The sequence below is a fragment of the Rhinolophus hipposideros genome, assembly GCF_964194185.1.
Source record: "Rhinolophus hipposideros genome assembly, chromosome: 19".
NCBI classification, from domain to species: Eukaryota; Metazoa; Chordata; class Mammalia; order Chiroptera; family Rhinolophidae; genus Rhinolophus; species Rhinolophus hipposideros.
In genome coordinates, this window is record NC_138065.1 from 39,988,655 (window position 1) to 40,013,505 (window position 24,851).

General features: G+C 33.8%; 1 protein-coding gene across 1 annotated transcript in view; it reads right to left on the minus strand.

The window, feature by feature from the left end:
• Window positions 1-24,851, minus strand: part of HMCN1 (hemicentin 1) — a 398,907-nt gene that overhangs the window by 246,266 nt on the left and 127,790 nt on the right. Inside the window, exons 5-6 of the mRNA XM_081026514.1 lie at window positions 2,450-2,621; window positions 557-663 (exon numbers count right to left, since the gene is read on the minus strand). Coding sequence (XP_080882640.1) covers window positions 557-663; window positions 2,450-2,621 — 279 coding nt within the window. The remainder of the gene's footprint in view (window positions 1-556; window positions 664-2,449; window positions 2,622-24,851) is intronic.

A 24,851-nucleotide genomic window follows, 5' to 3' on the forward strand; every position in this document is an offset into this window, starting at 1 on the left:
TAACAGATAGCAGTACTTCAGTGCTTACTTTGTAACAGGAACTATGCCAAGTGTCGTCTTTGTATCATATTAATTTAATCCTCAGCACAATTCTATAAGGCAAAGAACTGTTCTTGCATCTCTATATCACAGAGGCAGAAAGCCGGGCACAGAGAAGCTACACTCCTGAGGCGATATGGCTTTTAAGTGGTGGTGTTGAGATTCCAACCCAGGCACTTCCTCACCTAGGTCCCTAATGATTATTCTTTATTAGCTCCATCTCTGATTGCTCTAGAGACAGGATGTGAATAATGCAATCAATTTTCAGGTTTGATGATAGGAAAACTCTCCGAGAACTTTAAGTGTATTTTGTGGTGGTATTGATGCTTTTCCTAGTCTTTAAAACAATGCTATCAAATTCATATGATCAAGAGATCTACTCTTGATGTATTTGCTTCTTCGTAAAAGCACTCTCCATGATTGCAAAAGAAGATATAAGTAAACTTATTGTACACACTTTATAGAACATGCCAACATCAACATAAAATAATAAACAGACATTGTAAAATAACAGTACCTTCACTGTCCACATTCCAGCCTCTGGCTCTTTAACATTCACCACCTTGGCAGAGTTATGGATATTTAATAGCTCATTCAGGCCAAATCCCTTTTTAATCAGCTTCCCTGAAAGACACATACACAGGTAACAAGCATAATCTTTCTTTCGGCTATGTACATTAGCTGTATACATTTCCAGTATGAATTACCTGATGGACATTTGTTTTTATAGCTCAAGACACTATTTTATTTACATCTGAACAATATGTAATTGTAGGATTTCTGGACATTGGACCTGAAGTAAGATTGCCATTTACTATGCTGATTTGGTCTTAAAATGAGGACAACTGGCAGACTATAATCATAATTTCAAAGTCATCCTAGATAACAATGATTGTGGCTACCGAAAAGTTATATGCAATCACTAGAGACATTTAGATTTAAAACATGACAAAACAGTAAACCAGAATAAACGTCTTTTTGGAGATCCCTCAAGGTATTATAACACAAGAGCCCTGCAATGTCTTTGCACAAAACGCAAAAACTTGAATCACTTTTGTATGAAACACAGGAGAAGGCTTTTATTGTCATAGGAATAATTAAAGGAGTCAGTGTAATGAAATAGCATGATACCATCTCCTACTAACCTGAGATTTATCTGAAGTATCTAACAGTTGGAACTTACAAAGGAAGAAAAGCACATTTGGAATTCAGCCATATTTCACTTACTCACTTCACTCTTGGCTCTCCCGTGGACTACTTTTGCAGTTGTATGAACAAATCAATTATAAGAATCCCATGTTCACATCAAAAGATCTATTATCATTGTGAATTACTTTTTAAATGCCGATGTTGATCTCAATGACTTTTGAAAGTAGTAGCAACATCACGCATCGGGTAGAGGGACTTTTAAGTATCCGGGTGATGAAAAACACAAACTTTTCCTGGGAGAATGGATGTTATTAGAGTGCAATGCTACCTCAACAGACAAACCAATTGATAAGGCCAGACCTGCAGAAGTCTCGAAAAAGGGGGTTTGATTGTTTTGTAAGTTTCAATTCGATTGCTAGTGTGGATGTGCTCTTTGAGGACAATTCCATATGTTGTTTTATTCTGGTATCAGTTATTTTTTAAAACTCAAATAAAGTAAGAAAGCTATTAGTCCTTCCTCATTTATAAATATTCACAAATAGGTTTAAAATGTATCATGTACTAAAGCCACAATGGAAATAAAAATGTTTTATAAATATCAATAGGCAAAAATATTTCTAAGTGCAAATCATTAGGGAAAATAAGGTTTCTGTCTTTACTAGATTACTTTTCAATGTAAGTCTTATTGTGATATTCAACCAGAAATGGCATCAGACTAAATCTTAGGGTTTTAACATGTAGTTAAGTGAGGATGCAATGTAAATTAAAACATTATTCTAGTAAGACTATAAACTTGTTTTTTTTTAACAACTGTCTTCTGTAAAATTAAACTTTATCAAGAAGATGATACAGTAAAAATTTACAGTTATTTTAAAAGGAATTTTTTCAGGTGATTCATTTAAAAATAACATAAAAGACTGAATTTTACAGAATAGGTTACTGTGAAATATTTCTTTATACGTAGTATATTAGGAAAATATAATTTCAGGTTCAATTTAAACATTTGGGGGTGATAGTTTAGTACAAATAAGTTACTAAATCTCATCTGTTTAAATTATTAGGTGTCTTAGCTTTTTGAATCTCATTTAATTCAATGATAGTTATGAGTAAAAACGTTAGTTTAATATTTTAAACATATTGCCTAGTCCATTTTGAATTCATTCATAAAGTTAGCTTTAACTGGACATGAATAAGTGTGGAAAAAAATATTTTACCTTTCATAGTTTTTATATTTTATTATATGATGTTCGGTATAGCTTACCTAAAGGATTGCGAATTTCAATCATTGGAGAAGGGCCACTCAGAGACACGGTAACCTCTTTTAGGCTGGGGTCAAAAGGAATTTTCCATATGTTTACAGCCTGTTCCAAATGATCTGTTGATAAGAGGTGAACTTTGGAGGCCTGCACTGCTTCCTCTACCCATTTTAACACCTATTAGAGAAAGAGAAGAGTGAGTGATATCAGAAACATTTACAGTTTTATACCACAGCGACTTCCAGGGGCAGTAGTTGCCTTTGGTTAATGACATAACTCAGACACTTCCTGTACTGGTGTGAAGTCCATTTCCATCACAGTGAAGTCAAAGTGTTTCCTACATCCAGTCATTGTAGTAGATTCAGAGTAAAATGCTAGTTTCACCCATGCTCAAATTTCAAGTTTTCTACCGTGGAATGATATATTCAAAATGAGATTATAGTGTCCCAAAACCAGTTAAGTCAAACATGCAGAGATATTACTGACAGTTTTATATTTCTCAAGAGAAATGAAAAGAACCTATAAAAAAATGGCATTGCCAATATTCTGAGATCCCTTTTCCCTCCATTCTTTCCTTCTGGATGTCTTTCAAGGTCCAATTTATAAAAAATAATTAGCAAATTATCAAATCCCATTTCAATATATTGGGTATATAAATTACTGTACCTTATATATTGTAATTATATACTGGATATTGTAATATATAGTAGTATATTATTGCAAAACAAGTGCAATGACAGCAAAATATTCTTTTCTTAAAAAAAATAAACAAGTACCAAAATTAATAGAAAAAGTAACCATTATATTCTAGAAAAATACAAAAACACTTCCAGTTAGAATCAATTTAAGTAGTGTATTCTTGAAAGTAGACTTTTGGGAAATATTAAGAAATTGGGTTATAAAAGGGTGTTAATGCTTCACTGTGAACAAAGAACAATTTCAATTCACAGAAGTGTTTTGCAACAACTACAATTCCTCATTCAATAAATAGTGTATGTCTGAACAGGTACTGCTTAGCTGAACTTACTATAGTTAATTCTCTATCATGATAATCTTTAATCTATCTCAGATCTTTCTCTGGTTTATATATCCTTCAAGATTATATCCTGTGAACAATTTCGCTTGAAATTACACATAAAACACTGAACAGAGCTGGATATTGAGGTACTGCCAAGCTATACAAAATACACAAAACCACTTTTTAAATTTCAGTGTGGTAGTCACAAATCAATTAATCAAACCACCAATACTGTGCAATAACTCCATTCTCTATAAAAAGCAATCCTTTTTTCTGTCCTCAAAGATGAGGAAAGTGGCGAAGACATATCATATAACTAATAATGTGAGACAATTATGTTCATTCATAAAACAACTGTTTATTGTTCAAGGTACTCTTCCTGGTACTGCATAAGTATTGATGAGCATATTTTTAGTCTCAATATTTGGTAACAAGTCTTCTCTGAATTAGCAGTATTTACTAAGTTTTTTGCTCATATTATACATTATTTATTTTTAATAAATCTTCCTGCCTTTCTTCCAGGGTCAAGAAACATATCTCCTTCATCTTTGTATAGTCAAAACCAAGTGGCATGCTTTACCCATGATAAAGGTGAGATATAAATAGTGTCCATGAAGTTGGTCATAATAATGATAATAATTATGTCTTCGTAAATAAAAGAATAGCATGGGGATTCATGAAATGGGGAGCCCTTTTTGAAACAATGTATGTAAGGTGCCCCGCCCAGTACTTGCCACACAGTAGATATTCAAATAGTTTCTTCCCTTTCCAACTAAAATCCCTCCTCTTCCCCTAACTGAATATTTCAACAATAGCTTCATAGGCAGAGTGAAAAAATTGCATTCATGAAAGTCAGATAAGATTTCTGTAAATGAGAAAGAGAGGCAAAGTCATTCCAGGTAGAAGAAAGGGCTTGAGAATATACATCTCCAAATATGGGAACATGACTGAATCCAACTGGCTACAGTTAAGTGTTCAGAAAAAGGAGAAGCAAAAGAAGAGGTTAGAAGCTTCTGTCAAGGATAGACTATGTGTGGCCACAAAGTCAGGCTATGACATTTGGATTTTATTCCAAAGACTAGTGAAAAATTACTGAAGGGATTAGCAGAGGAGTAGTGCAATAAAAGTGGTATAAAAAAATGCAGTGGTATCATGAACAAATTTAACAGAAAAACCAAATCTGTGAATTACAGTTAATTACCCCATAAATCAAATGATATATTTCCTCAAATTTTAGCCTTGTAAAGCACCTGGAATTTTACATATGAAATAAAGCATATATCAACATAATTGTCTAAAGAAGCAGATGCCGTATTTTAAAAAAAGGACTTCTGAGTGACATATCATGCTTGAACTAAAACGTATGGCTCATCAAATCTATCCATATGGCTACAAAAATCAGACTTGTTGTAACTAATATTTGACCATAAACTGAGCATGTATTTTAATAATCAGACTGTTGACATTTTTATGTCTTATACATAGAACATGGCTGCCTAACTCAAGGAAATGGAAAGGATTGACTTATTGTCTGAGAAAGCATTTGATAAATTTGACTTATAATAAATAACTTTGAGGGTAATATCTGCTGTACAGACTAAAGAGGGCAAAGGACAAGAGACATTGGATAAAGGGACAGAACATTTGTTTTAAGGGTAAGACACATAACGGGGCCATAAATCTCAATTGAAAAGGAGAAAAATAATTAGAAAACAAGAATTGTATAGTATCTCAACTTTAACAATGAAATTCAATAGTGATAGGTAGAAATGGAAGTAAAATCATTTTTTATACATCCTTCTTTAAAAGTATAATATATCTCTGGACGCCTTCTCAAATCTATCTTTCCTTAAAATCCAAGGTAAATAAGTTATGATAGATCACTGGAAGTCTATCCTGTTGTCTATTAGCTATGCATGGAAATCACTAAATCTAGGCAATCTTATGAAAATGGAAGCCTTTCTAATTTAGTTGCATTTTCATTGGGAAAGTGTGACCAAATTGTATGGAATATAAGCAGGCTTTGATTTGCTCTTAATACCATTTCCAATTCATCAACATTTATGAGGCTTTCACAAAGGGATTACCATGTATTATAATATTACTTGTTGGGAAAGATACAAAACAAATTTCTGTCAAGAGCCTCAAATCACTGTTTTATCCACTTATATGAAAAAATCAAATTGAAAACAGATGCAACCCGTTTTATTAGAAAATACAGATATTGCCAACATATGGATAAAACTATATCACCACAAACTACAGAATCACCATAAGTGAGGTTTATGGTCTCTCATGTTGCCACATATATGATAAAAAACCTTTACTTGTCTATGAGAAATGTCCTCATAAGATTAGAAATTATCTTTTATTATAATGTCAAATGGAAAAAACTAGAATAAAGTGAGAGTCTTTGGATTGGACTATTTTTACTAACACAAAAACTATTACAAACAACTAGGGAACATTAATTATACATTAAAAGTTTTAATATATAAGTGGTACTCTGATGATTTGTAGCAGTTTATACTATTTCAAAGGGCACTGAGACAATCTAATCCAGGTTCCTTTGTCTATAGATGAGGAAACTGATATTTGAAAGAGTTCTTGTACCTTTTAAATATTTAATCTGACTAATTCTGCCTCAATACTTAATTTTTATATACGCTTCTGTGTTCCTAAAGATATTCTCTTAGTTTAAATATTTTGCATCCTATGTAATAATCAATACTTATCAATAAGTTCATATGCATATTCCACTCTGGAATGAGACGCAAATATTATTTCTAAGCATTAAATACATTATTATATAAAAATACATTGTGTATTATAAAACAGAATAGTATTAAATAGAAGTGGAAGCGAACTGTACACTTGAAATCTATATAATTTTACTAACCAATGTCACCCTGATAAATTTAATAAAGATTAAAAATATATACATAAAAAAGAAAAAAGAAAGAAATGGAAGTGAAGTCAATTTTTGAAGGTGATAGAACCTGGAAGAACAGCTTTGTTTGGAAGAAACTGTTTTTCTAATTGAGATGTAATTGACATATAACATATTAGTTTCAGGTATACAAAATAATGATTCAATAACTGTATATATTGCAAAATGATCACCACCATAAAACTAGTTAACATCTATACAAGATATGGAAACAACCGAATTGTCCTTCGATAGATGATTAGATAAAGATGTGTTACATATATATAATGGAATACTACTCAGCCATAAGATGAAATATTGCCATTTGCGACAACATGGATGGATCTTGAGAATATCATGCTACGCTAAATAAGTCAGATGGAAAAAGTCGAGAATCACATGATTTCACTCATATGTGGAATATAAAATGAAAGTAACAAATGAACACAACAAACAAACAAACAAAATCTCATAGACACAGACAACAGTATAATGGTTACCACAGGGAAAGTGGAGAGGGAGAGAGGTAGAAAAGGGTAAAAGGGGTCAATCATATGCTGATGAAAGGAGACTTGACTTTGGATGGTGAACACACAATGCAATAGATAGAAGACGTTCTACAAAATTGTACACTTAAAACCAATATATAATACTTTTGTTAACCAATGTGACCCCAATAAATTTAATACCGTGTTTCCCCGAAAATGAGACCTAGCCGGGCCGTCAGCTCTAATGCGTCTTTTGGAGCAAAAATTAATATAAGACCCGATCTTATATTATATTACATTATATATTATATAAGACTGGGTATTATATTATATTATATTATATTATAGACCTGGTCTTATATTAAAATAAGACCGGGTCTTATACTAATTTTTGCTCCAAAAGACACATTAGAGCTGATGGTCTGGATAGGTCTCATTTTCAGTAAAACATGGTAATTAAAGAAAAAAAACACATAAGGGCACATATATATTTTTGAGTTAGTGTTTTGTTTTTTTCTTCATATAAATACCCAGAAGTGGACTTGCTGGATCATATGGTAGGTTTATTTTTAATTTTCTGAGGAACCCCCATACTGTTTTACATAGAGGCTGCACCAATTTACATTCCCATTATAAGGGTTCCCTCTTCTCCACATCCTTGCCAACACTTGTTATTTCTTGTCCTTTTTGATAATAACCCACCTAACAGGTATGAGGTGATATTTCAGTGTGGTTTTGATTTGCATTTCCCTAATGATTAGTGACGTTGAGTACATTTTCATATACCTCTGGGTCAACTGTATGTCTTCAGGAAAATGTCTATTCAGATCCTCTGCCCAATTTTTAATCATTTGTTTGTTTGCTATGGAGTTGTATAAATTCTTCATATATTTTGGGTCTTTAACCTCATGTCAGATTTGCAACTATTTTCTTCCATTTGGTATGTTACCTTTCCATTTTGTTGATGGTTTCCTTTGCTGTGCAGAAGCCTCTTAGTTTGAAAACAAGTAACCCAACTTGTTTATTTTTGTTTTTGATGCTTCTGCTTTTGGGGTCAAATCCAAAATATCACCACCAAGACTGATGTCAAGGAGCTTACCACCTAGTATGTTCTTTTCTAGGAGTTTAATGGTTTCAGGACTTATGTTCAAGTCTTTAACCCATTCTGAGTTAGTTTTTGTGCATGATGTAAGATAGTGGCTTAGTTTCATTCTTCTGCATGTGGCAGGCCACTTCTCCCAATACCACTTATTGAAGAGCTTGTCCTTTCCCCATTGTATATTCTTGGCTCCTTTCTCGTAAATTAATTGACCACATATGTGTACATTTGTCTCTGGGCTCTCCATTCTGTTCCATTGATCTATCTGTTTTTATGCCAATGCCATATATATAAATGACTTCAGCTTTGTAATATACTTTAAAATCAGGGTGCATGATGCCTCCAGATTTGTTCTTCTATCTCAAGATTGTTATGGGTATTGGGAGTCTTTTGTGGACCATACAAATTTTATAATTGTTTGTTCTATTTCTGTGAAAAGAATTCATCGAAATTTTAATAAGGATTATATTGAAATTTTAATTTGGGTAGTAAGGATATTTTAATAATATTAATTCTTCCAAACATGAGCAGGGACTATCTTTGCATTTATTTGTAATTTCTTTCATCAGTGTATAATAGTTTTTAGTGTACTTTCATCTCCTTGATTAAATTTATTTCTAGGTATTTTGTTCTTTTGGTGCAATTTTGAAGGACATTTTAAATGTAATGTATTATATTCAAATGAATTTCCCCATAATATCCTTTGTCCTTTTGGTGGGAAATAGAAACATGATAAGGTGTTAGACACAATTAGTAATTATGCATATATTTGTAATTTGTTATTTTTTTGTTTAATAAATAATGGCATGCAAAACAATGATTTGATTAGCTGTACATTTTATCACTAGGTGGGCAGTCAAGAATTAAATCATATAAAAATATTAAAGCCTTTAAATCTATATTGTATTTGATGTGAAAGACTTGCTACATTTCCAGGACAACATCTATTGGCAAGCTCTACATGATAGCAGAAACAGACTTCACTCAACTCTGATCTGACTAAGAGATCTCCTTTGGATATCAAGGAGAGCCTTTCTCCTCAGGTTCAAGTTCACTGCTACCCTGTAGTATAGCATAGAGCCCATAATTCAGAATCTGCTTAGAAATTACTAAGTATTTACTGAGCACCTACTGAATATAAAGGATAATATCTAATGTTATGAAGAATACCAAAGAAATAGAAACACATTTCCTGCCTTATAAGACATGACAATCTAGTAGGAGAAATGGTACAGACATTAAAAACAAATTACGTAGTTTTTAACCTCACATAATAAATAAGCAAGATCAGAATACAAATGTTCAATTTATAGCCCTAAACACTGATGCACTTTTCTACTCAAAAATTTTTAATGATTTTCAGTTATATCGAGGATAAAGTCCAAGCCAAGAGCATACTAAGGGGTGCAATGTGAGCCATAATAAAAGGGTACATTATCTGTGGAGAATTTAAAAACAATAATAAAACTGATTAAAAGTTGGTCTGCTTTTTAATATCATTATGTCTTAGCAATCTTAAACGATATCAGTCCAAGAGTCCTTCTTGAAATCTTTTGTTGGTCTAAAGTCTAAATAATTGCTCTTATTACTATTGTTTTAATAATACATGTAAGCTTCAAATTAGAACACTTTTATTACTTTCCCCTTAGAAATACTGCATTCTACAAAGACATTAATTCAAAGAACTTCCAGTTACACTTCAGGTACATAAACACGTAAACTCTGTTACTCACTTTCATTTCAAGAGTAAGTATGTAGTACTGTGATCCTACATATCCGTATGGTTAGACAGTAGATTCAAGCTATACCTTCATAGCTCAGAATTTACATGACATAACATGTGTTAAAAGGATCACCCTACCCTCGGTGTTGAAATCAGATTGTAGAGGGTACAAGGTCAGAAGCAAAGAGATCAGACAGGAAACCACCACAATAATCCAATGGGGAGCTGTTGGTGACCTGGACCCGGGGTTGTGGCAGTCGGGGAGTGAGAAATGGCCAGTTCTGTGGATGTTTATGGCAGCCAGACTTGATAGGGATTACTGAAGACCAGTTGTGAAGGTCTGAAAACGATTCCACAGTTGTCATTAACCGAGACAGAGAAGACGGCAGAAAGAGTTGATTTAAAGGGGTGATGGAATAAGGACAAGAATGTAGGATCTCAGCTTGGCCATGCTAAATTTGGGACATCTGTTAGACATCCAGGTGGAAGCATGAAGGAAGCAGTCAGACATGAGGATTTGCAGTTCTGCTGAGAAGTCCAGGTTGGAGGTACACCAGAATTTAACATTATGAAGCTCCTCTGGCAGCCTCTCTCCACCAAGAATTTACACAGATGGGGAAATACAACATCCTGTGAAAATAAACTTAGATATCAATACATAATAGCTCAGAATAGAGCCTTGGAACAAGTCTCCCCTTGTCCTGCTTCCAGACAACCTTCAGATGATGACTTGTTCCCCTTGTACATGTGACTATAGGGAGAGAATGCACTATGTTGATATGAAAGTTCTAGACTTAATGGCAATTAGATTTCTCATCATCGGCAAAGGAGTTGGCACTCTGATTTTATTCAACCAGTGCTGTGAGCATGGTTAATAAGAGTCTCTTCCTGAGAATGGGTCCACTCTTTGAGCACTGACAAAATCAGTTTCACAGTTTGCACATCTTAGCAAATCCACCAGAGACTGTCACACTTTGAGGTCTCTTGAGAAGATCTTCCACTGATAATATCCATTCGTATTACTCTTTGTGTACCTCATACCTACTTAATTTGGAATATTCCAGAGTGCATTTTTCCAATAGTAAGTGTTCATAAGCAACTGTGGCTGGCAATTCACTGTACAGACCATCAATGCTCATGCTGAAAGAATGCAAAATAAGAAATAATTTGTTATAAGGTCTTTTTCAAAAAAAAAAATATTTCTGATGGAACTAAAATTTTACCTAGTTCATATGAGAAAATGGGTTGCATGAGGAATTAGAAATTGGAAGGGCATTAGAAAATTTGGGTTAAATGGGGATACTACAGAGGACTGATGACAAAAGTGACCTTCAGCTTCAACTCTATGCATACCTAAAACTTGGGTAAAACTACCACACTTTCAACATGATGAAAGTTCTCTAATGTGCAACAGCTGAAAAAATAAAAGCATACTTCAGACATTTTTGAAGGGTGAAATCATTTCTGCTAGCTATTTTAAAGTGTTAAAGTGTATTTTATTAATTAATCTTCATAAATTTCTTGTGTCACAACTTCAATGTGTTACAAATGATGGAGGAAATTTAGCTTGCCAAAAAATACTCATTATTTAAAATAATAAAAATATAAAAGATTGACTTTTATACATTAGATCCTCAGACCTCACTCATCTTATAGCCGAAAGTTTGTACCCTTTTACCAGCTTCTCCGTATTTTCCTCACTCCCCCCTCCAACCCCTGGCAACCACTATTTTACTCTATGAGTTTGACTTTTTTTTTTTTTTTTTAGATTCAATCTATAAGTGGTACCATACTGATAACATTGTACTGTATAACTGAAATTTGCTGAGAGTAGAACTTAAATGTTCTCACCAAAAAATAACAATAATTCTTAAAAAAATAAATATGTGAAGTGATGAATGTGATAAATAGATGGGGAAATCCTTTCACAGTATATACATGTATCAAATCATCACAATGTAAACGTTAAACATCTTACAATTTTATTTGTCAGTCATGCCCCACTAAAGCTGAAAAAAACGTAAATATAAAAGATTGACTTTTTTCATTCATATCTTTAAGTTCTTTTTTGTTTGCTTGTGTTTTTTTGTTTATTTGATGTTTTCTTTTCCTCTACTAAATATCTATTTTAGAATGGAAAAATCTCAGTGAATTCCATTGTCCCATTAAAACTCGTCCTAGTTATGAAAGGAAAAGGAATTGTAAAAATACATAAATACATACATTCATACACATATATACATACATACGTACATCTGTAGATACATATATGCATGCATGTATGCCTACATACATAGACTAGTTAGGATCTCACTCTTGGGTACACTAAAATCATGAAGAAGTTCAATCTTTACTCAAGGCTCTTTATGAGTAACAAAAACAATCCCTAGTCAAGGAGGTACTTGAGCACCACCAAAGTTAGCTTCTTTGGTTAAATATACAATCTCCTTCAGTATCCACAGGGGATTGGTTTCAGGTACTCCCAGCAGATACCCAAATCCATTGATGCTCAAGTCCCTTCTATAAAATGACATAGTATCTGCACATAACTATGCATATCCTCTTGTATACTATAAATCATCTCTAGATTACTTATAATACCTAATACAATGTAAATGCGATGTAAATAGTTGTCATACCATACTATTTAGGGAATAATGACAAGAAAAAAAACTGTGTATGTTTAGTACAGACACAACCAGAGTAGACCTAATTATATCATCAGCAACAATGTAGCTTTTGGGGGAATATTTTTATTCCATAGTTGGCTGAATCTGCAGATGTACAACTTCCATGTACAGAGGGTCAACTGTATACTAGGCAGAATTTTTTAATATGTGTACAGTACACTGGAGGAGGATTCATAGCACAGTTTGGCTGTATTCTCAAACGGATACAAGAGGGAGTTTTAAGAAACAACTTTACAGAGGAACTGTCTCTTCTATAGAAATGTACATTGCTAATTTTTTGAAAAGGATATGAACATCTTACTTAAAATAGAAAAATTAAAGCATGAAATAATTCACACTACAAAGGAATTCTGAATTTCATAAATGGGCTACAGGCTCTTCTCAAGTATTTGTTTATAGTCATTAAGTAATTAAGAGACTATGAAGCTAAAGTATTCCCCAGGACTAAAACAAAATTTAATTTATAATGACTAAGAAAAGTTAGGTATTTATGTGTCCTGATCTGCCCCTACCCCCATTTTACTGGAAGGAAGCTAAAATACAAGACTGCCTGTTTTACACTAAACATGTACAGATCCTATTAGTCCTTTAGAGCATATACCTAATGGAACTTAGCAAAATCTCTCCAACAGACCTCAAAATATAGACTACATTCCCCCAAAAGAATTTCTTAGGGTCTAAGATCTGGTTCTTAAATTCAGGAACCTAATTTCAACTGACATTAGAACAATTTGGGGTGGAACACTTAATTTATTTAAGGCAGACACACATACATTGAACCCCCAAACCTGATCATGTCAAGTCATACATTCACAAGGAGGACGAATCAGAACACTGATGACCATGTGACTTCTCTACTGGCTTCTATGGCTTCTAGGGGCAGACTTAGGGATCCAAATCATAACTGTATGGTTGTTTTAATTGCTACCATATAAATAGCACTTACATGCAAAGCCCCATGCTAAGAACTTTACAAAAGTTACCTCATCTAATCTTTTCCATATCCTGTAAGTATTTACATTTTAAAGTAAGTAACACATTGCTAGTAAGTATAAGTCTCAAAAAAAAAAAAAAGGCATAGGTTTCCAAAATTCATGCTCTTAACCACTGTAAGATTATAATTTGGAGTGAAGTTCTTTGGGTGCCCATTACCCCTCATTCCTATCTTTGAAAGACATCTTAGACTCCAACTGCCTCAGGAAAATAACAAAGAGAAAGAGAGAAAGAGAAAGCAAGAGAGGATGAGAGGAAGAGAGAGGAGAGAGAAGGGAAAGGGGGTGGAGAAGGGAGAGATGGAAAGGAGAGAGAAATACATATAATAGATTTTGAGCTTCTGAGGTCCTACCTAGGTCCTAGTAATTTACAAGTGATTCAAGAGACTGCAAGCATAACTTTGACCATATGCAATTTTCAAACTATGTCCTGGCTTAAGATTGCCCTCCCACCCCCACCACACACACAAACACACTCTTAAAATGTAAATTCAGTGTACTGTCACGTGTTTGTTGAGTTTGGGAAAATAGTACAAGTGATTGCAATGAACAACAGAATTTGGTTGATTAAGCTCATCAATGAGATGGGAAAATCTCATGGTCTATAGACTACAGTTCTCTTCTTCACTAATCAGAACCATACAGGACCAAATAGACCATAACTCAGCTGGCTGAGGTTCCGTCCCTTTTAGACAGAACCTGGGTGGGCACTGCAAACATTTCCCTTCCTGATTTCACTGCCTCTGTGCTTCCATGTTGGTTTGCACCCATTCTGATTGACACCTTATTTAAATATTTTAAAACGTAGTCAAGTTACAGGCAAGTTTCACCTACCCCCAGGCCGTTCAGCCACTAAAAGGAGCCTTTTGTATATCTCCGCATTGATTATGTGTTGATTTTAAAGTGAAGTGTTCAAGATACCATCATATTTTCCATATTTCCAAAGTAGCCTCCTAAGGACTAACAACATACTCAAAAACAAGGAGCTTTTGGAAGCATACATTCAAATGTCATGGAATAGAGCTTTAAGTGCATTCAAGGAGGACATAAATGGGAGGATTTTAAAGATTCAGTGATTTCAGAGGTTCCACAAGGCAACGACGCTAGTATGAAAGTGTGCTTCAGGCCACCGATGAGGAGCCATCAATGTGGATGAAAATTACTGGGAAATGCTTAATAGAGGTGGTAAAACTTCACAGCCTTTAAAATCTGGCACCATGTGCAAAAACCATAGGCACACTAACTCTTTCCAGATTCCCTCTCATCTTTAGAAAGGCCCCTTTAATTTACAACAGCCTGGATTTTACTGGTAACGTTACCAATCTTATAGGTGAATATTCAGCACTCGACAAACATCTTCAGTCACCCTTTTAAGTTACAGTAAAATGTTATGAACTCCCACAACTATATCAGCACTGCAGAGATGGCAGTTGGAAACAACTATACAGATCTTAGGAGGTCCTAAGTGGAAAAAAGTAAAGCAAGGATCCAAATTTGGGAAGTAAATGAAAGCAATGGTCTAAGTCCAACCCATCAGCATACCAACTGGTCTAAATGTCTGAAAAAGATGAGATGCAAAATAAAGGTAACACAGAGGCAGAAGGAAGACATTTTCAATATTGAGGGGAGGGTGGGGGTGTCAGAGAGCGGAGAAAGCAATAAAAAGAGACAAAGCATCTAACTCGTAGCCTATTAGGGTCTTTGGAGTAAACACTGTTTATATTTGTTTCGAAGTTAATTATCACAGTTTATTAACAGCTGAGGAAAAAATGAAAGTGATTTATGGCCTGAAAGGGGATTTTGTATTAAGTCAATAAACATTTAAGAAAGTCATTCTGCCAAATAGTGGGTTCTGCACTAACTACACATCAGTGAAAGGTATGTTTCCTGCCTATAATAGTTACAAGGCCAGATTCCAGATTCCAACAACATGAGTTTGGAGCACACATGCATTTGGCATTTGCTATTATAAACTAAGATAATGTATCCTCTCTGTTTCACCTCTAGTAAGTCCGTGTTTTTTGAGCAAGGTCTCTCATTGAAGAGCAATGAAGAAATGCCTCAGCAGAAGATAATAGAACACAAATGTTCCCCCAAAGAACTGCTAGTCAGGGACAGACCCAGGTTCTGTGGGCCTAAGGCTTATACAATTTGGGGACCCTCTCAAAAAAAAAAATGAAAAATTACAACTATAAAAGTAGGTACAAAAATAATTGTCTACAATAAAAAATGTTCACATACATTTCAAATTGTTAAAAGCCGACAAATACTCCAAATCCCACAAAATGTAGAAATTAATAACAATTTTGTTATTATTTACTAGCTGACAAGAGTCTGTGATTCTTTTTCTCTTGGTTTTTTGGCTGCGTAATCTTTGAATATCTATTCCCATGACCAAAAAAAAAAAAAAGTGTAATATTTTCTATAGAGAGAATAGATAATTCAGTCTTTTCTCCAGTATCACTTATCAAATACATATATATAAATATATGTGTATGTATATATATATAAATATAAATATATGTGCATATATATATATATTCTTATCTGGGATGCTTTAAAACTATCAACCTCATACACTGATATACCAGGTGTTTATAGTATTGCTAAATCTACAGATCTAAAAACATGGCCAAATCACCCCAATGTCACTGGACACAATGTCACTGGCACATGTGTTAGAGGGGAAGTCAGAGTTGAAGGAGATAGCAGTCTTAACAAATCATTTTAGATATCTTACTTTGGCAAATTCTACTCCCTGGACCTCAATTTTTAACTCTGTGAATACATTTCAGCTCACTTCCCAGAGCCGTGAAATGGATTCACACAAAATAAAGTCCCTGAGACTTAAGTTTCTTTACCTTCACTGTAATCCTGCCTCATTGGAGGATATGCTAATTCCAACTTCTTTGCCCACTTACTACACCAACAAAATGGCAGCCATCAATGTCAGGTGTCTCTCTCTCTCTCTCTCTCTCTCTCTCTCTCTCTCTCTCTCTCTCTCTCTCTCGCGCGCGCTGCACTTGCCCTTTTTCTCTCTCCCCCTTCCTCCCTTCCTCCCTCCACTCTTTCCGTCCTTCTTCCTCCACTCCCCTCCCCTTTCTTCAGTCAATAGTGGGTTTCACTATCTCCCTTGCTTGGTTAGCAGCTAGAGATTCAACTTCATCACATTCTTGGACTGATTATTGAATAAAATACCCAGGGACCATTTTAAGTTATTGCCATTAGGTTCTACAAAATCTCTAAAATGAACTAAACTACCTATGTCAGACCCTCCAGAGTCAGCAGCTCTGGAGCCCTTATCATTGGTATCTTTACTTCCAAAGTCCCTCCCTGAGATCTAGGGCTTGTTGTTTGGGTACAGGACCTACAGCAGCGTGCAGCAGTTTCAAAGCAGGGCTCATGGACACCCGGACCATCTGTGGTGGGCCCCCCAGGCTAGGACTCATCTCCCAGATGTGTGTGGTACTTCTGTTGAAACATCTGTCTTTTCAGTTAAAAGAATAAATCTTCCATTTTAATTGGCATTGTTAACTTTTGCTTTTAGCAAACTTCCGAGCCTGCAGTCCTCTTCAGACCTCCTGACTGTGGGAGTGATGGAGTCAACTATTCAGGCTTTTCTCTCCGCTTCCTGACTTGCTTCTCCCTGTGAGAGGTGACGTGACTCACCATGGTGAATCCATTGTCCATGTCCTGCAGAAGCAGCAGCCCTGCACATGAGTGGGTCTGACTAGGTTTTAGCACCTACTGTCCTATCCATGTCCTATCTTCTGTATCACACCCATCGCTGGAAGTCTCCGATGTGGGAGGAGGGCCATCACCCTCCAGCTTCACTCCCTGTGACTGGATATGGGGTCAATATGAAATTAGGTGAGAGACAGAAGTCTCTGCCCTCCATTCCCATTCAGTTTTGCCATTAATAATATTATAATTATCCCTATTGAACAACTTCTGCTTATTTTTCCCATTTTATAGAATTAACTGGAGGAGTAGGTAAGGTGGATGAATGAGTATTCCCCTATAATATTCAATACCTATAAAGAGGAAAAGTGAATGCATATACTATGGAGGGGAAGAAATGAATTAAAGATCAAACCGGGGACCTTCTCTCTTAAAGTAAGGTAGCTAAGAGGAGAGTGATCCCATGCTAAAGACAGTTACCATGGAGTGAAGCATGGATACCCTATTTTGGGGGGTACATGGAAATAACAATGGAAACATGGAAATAAACAATAACGGAACTCTAGGAAGCGCAATAATAAAAGTAAATGTCAGGTATGATGGCACAGAAAAAAAAGATCAATGCTGGGTTTACCTGGAAAGGTAGCCATCCATCCTTGAGATCAGTTTTAAAGAATGAGCAGGAGAGAATAGACAAGAAGGGGAAGAACACGTGGGACAGAAGGAATAACAAATTCAAAGGCATGAAGATAAGACATAACATGGCATCTCCGAAAGATACAAAACTGTTTCATGGCTGGTGTACATACAAAGAGATAAAGGTGGGAAGGGCTTGGAAAAACATGGAAATCCTCACGTGCTATGCTAGATGTCCAACCTTACCTGAAGATCTGTGGAAGTCACAAACAGAGGTTAGAAACAGAGTCACACAATTGGATTTCTATTTAGGAGGGATCATACTGAAGGAATACGGAGGATGGGTTGAGAGGGTCAAGAAAAGACTGGAAGCAAAAGGAGCAGCAATGTGACAGTTCAAACAGACTAGGCAAAATAATAATAATAATAATAATAATAATAATAATAACAACAACAATATTGAAGAAGAACCAATGATAATGGGAAGGAAGAAGAAGAAATAGATGACAAAGATATCTTACATTCAGTGTTACCTAGGTAGCAATTTAATGTGAGACATGAAAAAGGAGGAAAGTCCGGAATGACTTAGATTTCTGACTTGAGAAACAAGAAGAATGATGATGCTGTTTTACGTGTGACCAGAAATACAAAAGGAAAGTGAGGTTCAAGAGTCATCACATTCCTACTAAGAGGAAAAGATAACACTAAAACAACATGAAAGTATATTTGAAATGTGTTACAAAGACAAAATGGTATACCAATGATCAGTTTTAAGTGACAGTACTTTTATAAAGAATAAGAAAAAAAACTCTTAAGTTATAGTGTAACTATAAATTCAAATATTAAATAAACTCATTAGTTTTGGATTCCTACACTACAAAACTAGTGTTCACGACTATTGAGCTGTTTTATATGTTTAAATGTTGAACCAATTACAGGAATCCCGGTTTCTGTATCAATTGTGCAACACTAACATTCGCTTTAACCAAAATTTTGAAGGGTCAGTTAAGGATCCTGCAGTTTCTGTTTCTAAGATAAATTAGATAAACTACGTCGTATTACATTTTTATTTTCAAATTTTATATTAAAACTTTTTGTTATCATAACAGCAATATATGCTATGTAAAAAAACTGGAAAAGACACAATTATATAAGTAGAAAATAAATATCATCTACTACTATATTACCTGCAAATAATCACTCTTCAATATTTTGGTATCTCCTTCCATATTTGTGCATTTGTGTGTGTGTGTGTGTGTATGTACACACAGACTTACTTACATAAATAGGATTATGCTACACATATAGTTTTATACACTTCTATTTCAGTACATATATATGAACACTTACTATGCACACATTCATCTAGGAGACTTTTGGGAATATAAAAAAAACTAGACAGAGTTCATGTCCTGAAGCAGATTTTTAACTTATTAAATGAGATTGTAATAAGATACTTAAGGCTGAAGTTAGGAGACAAACTAAATATAGCAATTTATAGGTAGTGAAGTAATTAGTGTCCAGATTACCAGGGAAAGAGGTAAATCCTATGACTAAATATGCTTTACCCAGTGACTTTGTTAAAAACGGTCTTATATATGCTTATTCAGTAAAAGGCTCTTAAGATGTAATCCATCACAGACCGATTGAACTCAGCACTTTGAGTTTCCAAACCTCAAAAGAAATAGTTGGAAATTGATCATGGTTTCACAAAATTATTGCAATGATCCCTTGGTTATTTTCAAAGGCCTTGTTTTATAAACGGAACATTGCAATAGAAAGAGGGAATACATACACCTTGCTCATTTCTGGGCCATAATTAATTTTTATGGTAATTAGCCACATATTCTGTACAAACTTCTGGAATTCAATATACTGAAGTCAGCATCTTTGACTTTAGAGCAATTAAAAAAATGTAGCTTTATGATTCAGTAAGAAACCAAATGTCTTGGCCTGAACATGAGTAGGAAAGAATATTGGCAAGAAAAATGACCACAGTGCTTCTCTCAGCAATCATAAGGTAGAGAAATGGAATTATAGACTAATTATCTAATACTTTAAGTATTAAAATATCTTAGAACATATAAAAAATCAATAAGAAATAATTTTTTTAGAGATTAAAGACACATTTAAACCATGACTTTCACTTGTAACATATATTCGCAATAGATAATAGTTATAGCATCAGTGAGGCTCAAATGTTTAATTTCTAACTTTATCTATCTAGTAACTAATGCTGGTATTAATCAGAGACATTTGCAAACAAACAAACAAACAAACAAAAACAAATGATATTAATCCAAATAGGTAATCAACAAAATGCTAATTAAATTGTCCCCATTTCCCAGGAATTAGCTTAACTAATTCTTGACTCAGAAGTTAGGAGAACTAAATAGATAACTCTGGAGACAAAACGAAATGGTCAATACGTTTCCACAAGGACAAAAATTATTTATAGTCGAATGTCACCAGAAAGATATCACCAGAAACAGGCCCTAATACAGCGTTTATTAGTCATGCAGACATTGAACTATAGTCAGGCAAATATTCCAAATGAGTAATGGTAATAGTTACAGTAATTGTTTTTATGAGAACCTCTATAGCTCACCTATGTGCTTACATTCTATAACTGTCACACTTATGAAGAAAAATCCAAAATTTTGCTGAGAGTGTTTTTTTTCTGTACAAAAACATAATATTGATACCATATACATCCACCCTAATGGCCAAAATGAAAAAGACAGAGAACACCAAATATTAGTGACGATGTGGAACATCCAGGATTCTTACATACTGCTGGGAAAGTGTAAATTGAATCCAATATGGAAAACGCTTATGGTATCTACTGAAGGTGAACTTACCATGCTCTGTGACCCAGCACTGTTGCTCCTAGATATTTGACCAGTAGAAATTAATATATACACCAACAAATGACATGTTCTAGAATAAAGGAAAGAACTTGCCAAACTAATATATACCTTTCAAGGACAGTATAACGGTAATCCTTGTGACTGGAAGATGGCCTGAATAACGGTCTCTGGAGTTCTGGGAATGTATTGTTTCTTAATCTTGGTGTTGGTTACATACGTGGGTTGTGTTGAATTCGTGGAAATGTATTAAGCTGCCTATTTATGTGCACTTATCTGTATGTAGATACAGATAAGACTTCAGTGAAAAGTGTAAAATAAAAGAAAAAAATTAACACTCTTTCATAAAAGTACTGTTCTAACTAACATTCATTATATTTATTAAGTTTAATTTAACTGAAATAAAATTTCACTAGTTAAATTCAAGAAGCCCAACTATATACCTAAAACAATATAGGGTATTCAAAAGAAGATGGAAAAAAATAAATAAAAGATTTCCATGAAAGTAAAATTCTTAGTAATGCTGGGCAACACACCAGACATAGAACACCACTGGGAAACAATAAATAATAGTATATACACTGATTTTCAACTCTTAAGATAACAAATTCTAGATGCACTATTATTTTATGTGCCAATTAGAAAGGAAAAACACTTCTAATCAATCTATGGCAAGCCACTAATTGTAAAATCAATTCCATTTAAAATATATTGTTTTCATTTTTATTTTTTGTAGGTGCCTTTTAGGATGGGTGAGAAATGTGCCATAATAGAAAGTAAGTACTGAGGATGGTCAAACTAGGAAAGGGTCCACATGGCAGATACTCTAAATAGGATTCACATATTAGTAGGACAAAAGATGGTCCTGGAAAGGTGGAATGGAAACAAATTAAAAGCTGGAAGATGAGGTTATTCCAGATTATGGAAGCTTTAGAAGCAGAAGAGCGGAGGCAGCAAAGTAGTGTAGCAGCAGAGAGGAGATAGCCTAATAAGAGTGGGGAATCTCAGAGTATTAGGAAATCTCTGGAGATATATTTGGATACCAAGGTGAGGCCAGATTATAGAGGGATTGGGTATTATTCAACTGGCAGTAAGAGCTAGTTTTTAGAACTGGGACCAGACATGGTTGAAATGATGTTTGAGGAAACTTATCTTACTGGATTGGATTGGAAAAACTAGAAGTAGAAAAGGAAGAAATTATTGCAGTAATACAGGTGTGAAGTGATGAGGACCTGGGCTAGAATGCTAGAATCCTGGCATTAGAAAGTACATTAAATAAAAATTTCCACAATTTATCTTTATGATGAATTCCATGTGTAAAACTAAATTTGATGTTATAGTAAGGCACAACTTCCTGAAAGAAAAAAAAAACAAACTATGTACATGCTTTTCTTTCTTTATGAAACATTTGACGTAAGATTGGAAATGTGAACATGTGTTTGATCTATAAATATAATGCATTTTGTGCAAGTAAAAGAGATGAAAAAAGAGTTATAATGAGAAATTCCTCCAACCTTTTCAAAGAAGATTCATTCAAGCTTTATCTTCAAGGTTAAAACCTAAAGTATCTAAACACCTAACTAAAGAATCTCTTGGGTATTTACCTACTTAACTATGGTTGGATGTATACTTCATTTAGATCATGAGTGATTATAAGCCACTGAATATGTACATAATTGGTTCCCTATATATCTCTCTATCTCTATATATCTCTATCTCCATCCCCTTTTCTCCTCTAGCTAGTTTTCCTGCAACAAAACATGCAGACCAAAAGCTTCAAGTGCTTATAATCTTTATACTAATATTAAAGCTTAAAATGTTTTAGCAAAGTGCTTTGTTCAATGAAATGGAGCAAAACCTTTGTGGTCTTCATTACTGAGTTATGCAAATAATTATTGTCTGTCTTTAGAGAGAATCTCAGATACACAATAAGCATTTAGGCACTTTCTCAACTTAAAAAGGTAGATTTCCAATTGGTGAAATTATAGAATGACTAGAAAGCTGTAAAGAGACTACTTTTAATTAAATTTGGGATCACATGCATGATATGGAAATATTCCCTTAAGCTATAGGGCTATGAAAACACAGTATTACCTGCATAGCAGAAGAAAAAACTGTCATCAATTTATTTTCTTGGAAATTTTATGAATTACAGGGTAGAAGACTGGCTATTGTCTCTCCTTTACTTGCAGTAGGCATAATTAAAGAGGATAATGTGTCTGACATTAGGAAATATAATTATCTACTCATTCAAAATCTTCTGATCCATCTAGTTATAGACATATACTTCTGTTTATAAATCTTAGTAGCAGAGCAATAGGAGCTAAGCCTATACCACAAGACACATAATTTAGAGGACTGAGTATAAGAACATTGTCCTTTAGTATAGTGACATGTAGTAGAATCATGCTGGTGGTTTAAAAAAAAGAAATGCTTTCGGAAATTGGTCAAAACTTAAAAGTGAAAGGGTAGTTTTTAACATAGCTAATAATGAAAGACTTACTATTTACCTATGGAACATAATTTCAGAAAAGGATAAAATCAGATTATCCAGTTCTCTGCTTCAATTATGTCTATAACTCTCAAGAGAGATGATGGTAATTGTTGTTTAATGATTTTCTAAAGCTCTATGATCACGATCTTTATGTTTATGAGCCTTTATGTAAGCAAACTATAGTTATTCTTATTCTTCCCTATATTTCTTTTTGTTAAGATAGTATCCGTCCTTTTCTGTATGTTATCTTCATATTTATCAAGTCGCTTTATAGTGTACCTTCTCTTCTTAAAAATAATAATCTTTTCTAATATACTGAATCCATAATTCCTTCAATAACTTTTGCTCCTTTGGAATTCCTCAAGTTTTTCTCAGTTCTTTTGACAAACAAGTACTCCTACCAGATAAAATACAAAATAAAGTCTTGTCCAATAATGGCATTTTTCCATTGATTATTAAAAACCATTCTTAAAAAATCATCAGTGTAATGTTAAACCTTAATCATTAATTTTCAACTTTATAACATTTTAAGATTCTAGGTTTTCTATTATTTATCCTTAGTCTAGTTTACCAATTTTATGAATCATAATTTGCATTTTTTCTCTACAAAATCAGTATTGTTGAATCCTTTAAAACAAAATAAATGCCATTCTGTAAGCCACTTTTGGCACAGTGACCATTGTATGACATAATAAAGTAAAACAGCCCTCACTGATTCTGAGGTATCATGTTTGTAGTTTCTTCCATTTGATCCCCCAAAGACCCTCTATATGAGGACAATATAGAAGTACTTCCCACAAAAGAAAAATTACTTGGAATAAGAAAGATAAAAATTCCTAGAGATCACACAGGACCAGGATATATAAGTTCTTTTCTGCCAGAATGTAGAGACCTTATTGAATTCATGGTGAAATTAGTAGAAACCACCATCCCTTATTAAATTATCCCTAGAATAGAGGCATTTTTTTTACCCACACTATAAGAGCTTATAAATAAGCCTGAAAGGATAAACCAAATCTAGAAGTAAGTCAAATCCCTGTTATATAAAGTACAATAACCTTTAAATGAATACAACAAAAATCTAACACTCAACAGTATAAAGTTAATAATGCATAACCTATAGTCCAAAATCACTCAACATATAGAGAAGCTGGAAAATATGACCCACAACTATGCAACTGAAACAGACTTAGAAATCATAGAACTAGTAGACAATGAAGTTAAAACAGATGCTACAAATATGTTCCATATGATGAAGGATATTTAAAAATTGAACATAATGAAAAGCAATGAAAAATATAAAAAAATAACCAAATGGAACTTCTGAAAACATAAAAAAATAATAAATAAATAAAAAATAAAAATAATAACAATACAATACCTGAAAGGAAAAATACACTAGATGGGATTGACAGAAGATTAGACACCGTACAAGAAAAGACTAATGACTTGAAGAATAGAAATAGATAATAGGCCAATAGTATAGATTGAAGGAGAAATTAAAATGTTCAATTAATGCAAAGTAAAGCAGAAAAAGAGAAGATAAGAAACAATGTAGCAAAGAATATGAGGAACAAAGACAAATACTAAAGTGATATATTTAAACCCATACATACTTATAATTACATTGAATATGTATGGCCTAACCAATCCAATTTTTGTAAAAGAAAATATCACTCAGGATATAGAAAGAAGACCAAATCCTATGCTCTCTACAAAAAAAAAACACACTTTAAATATGAAGACACTGGTAGACTAAAAGCAAAAACTGGAAAGAAAAAAAAGGATTT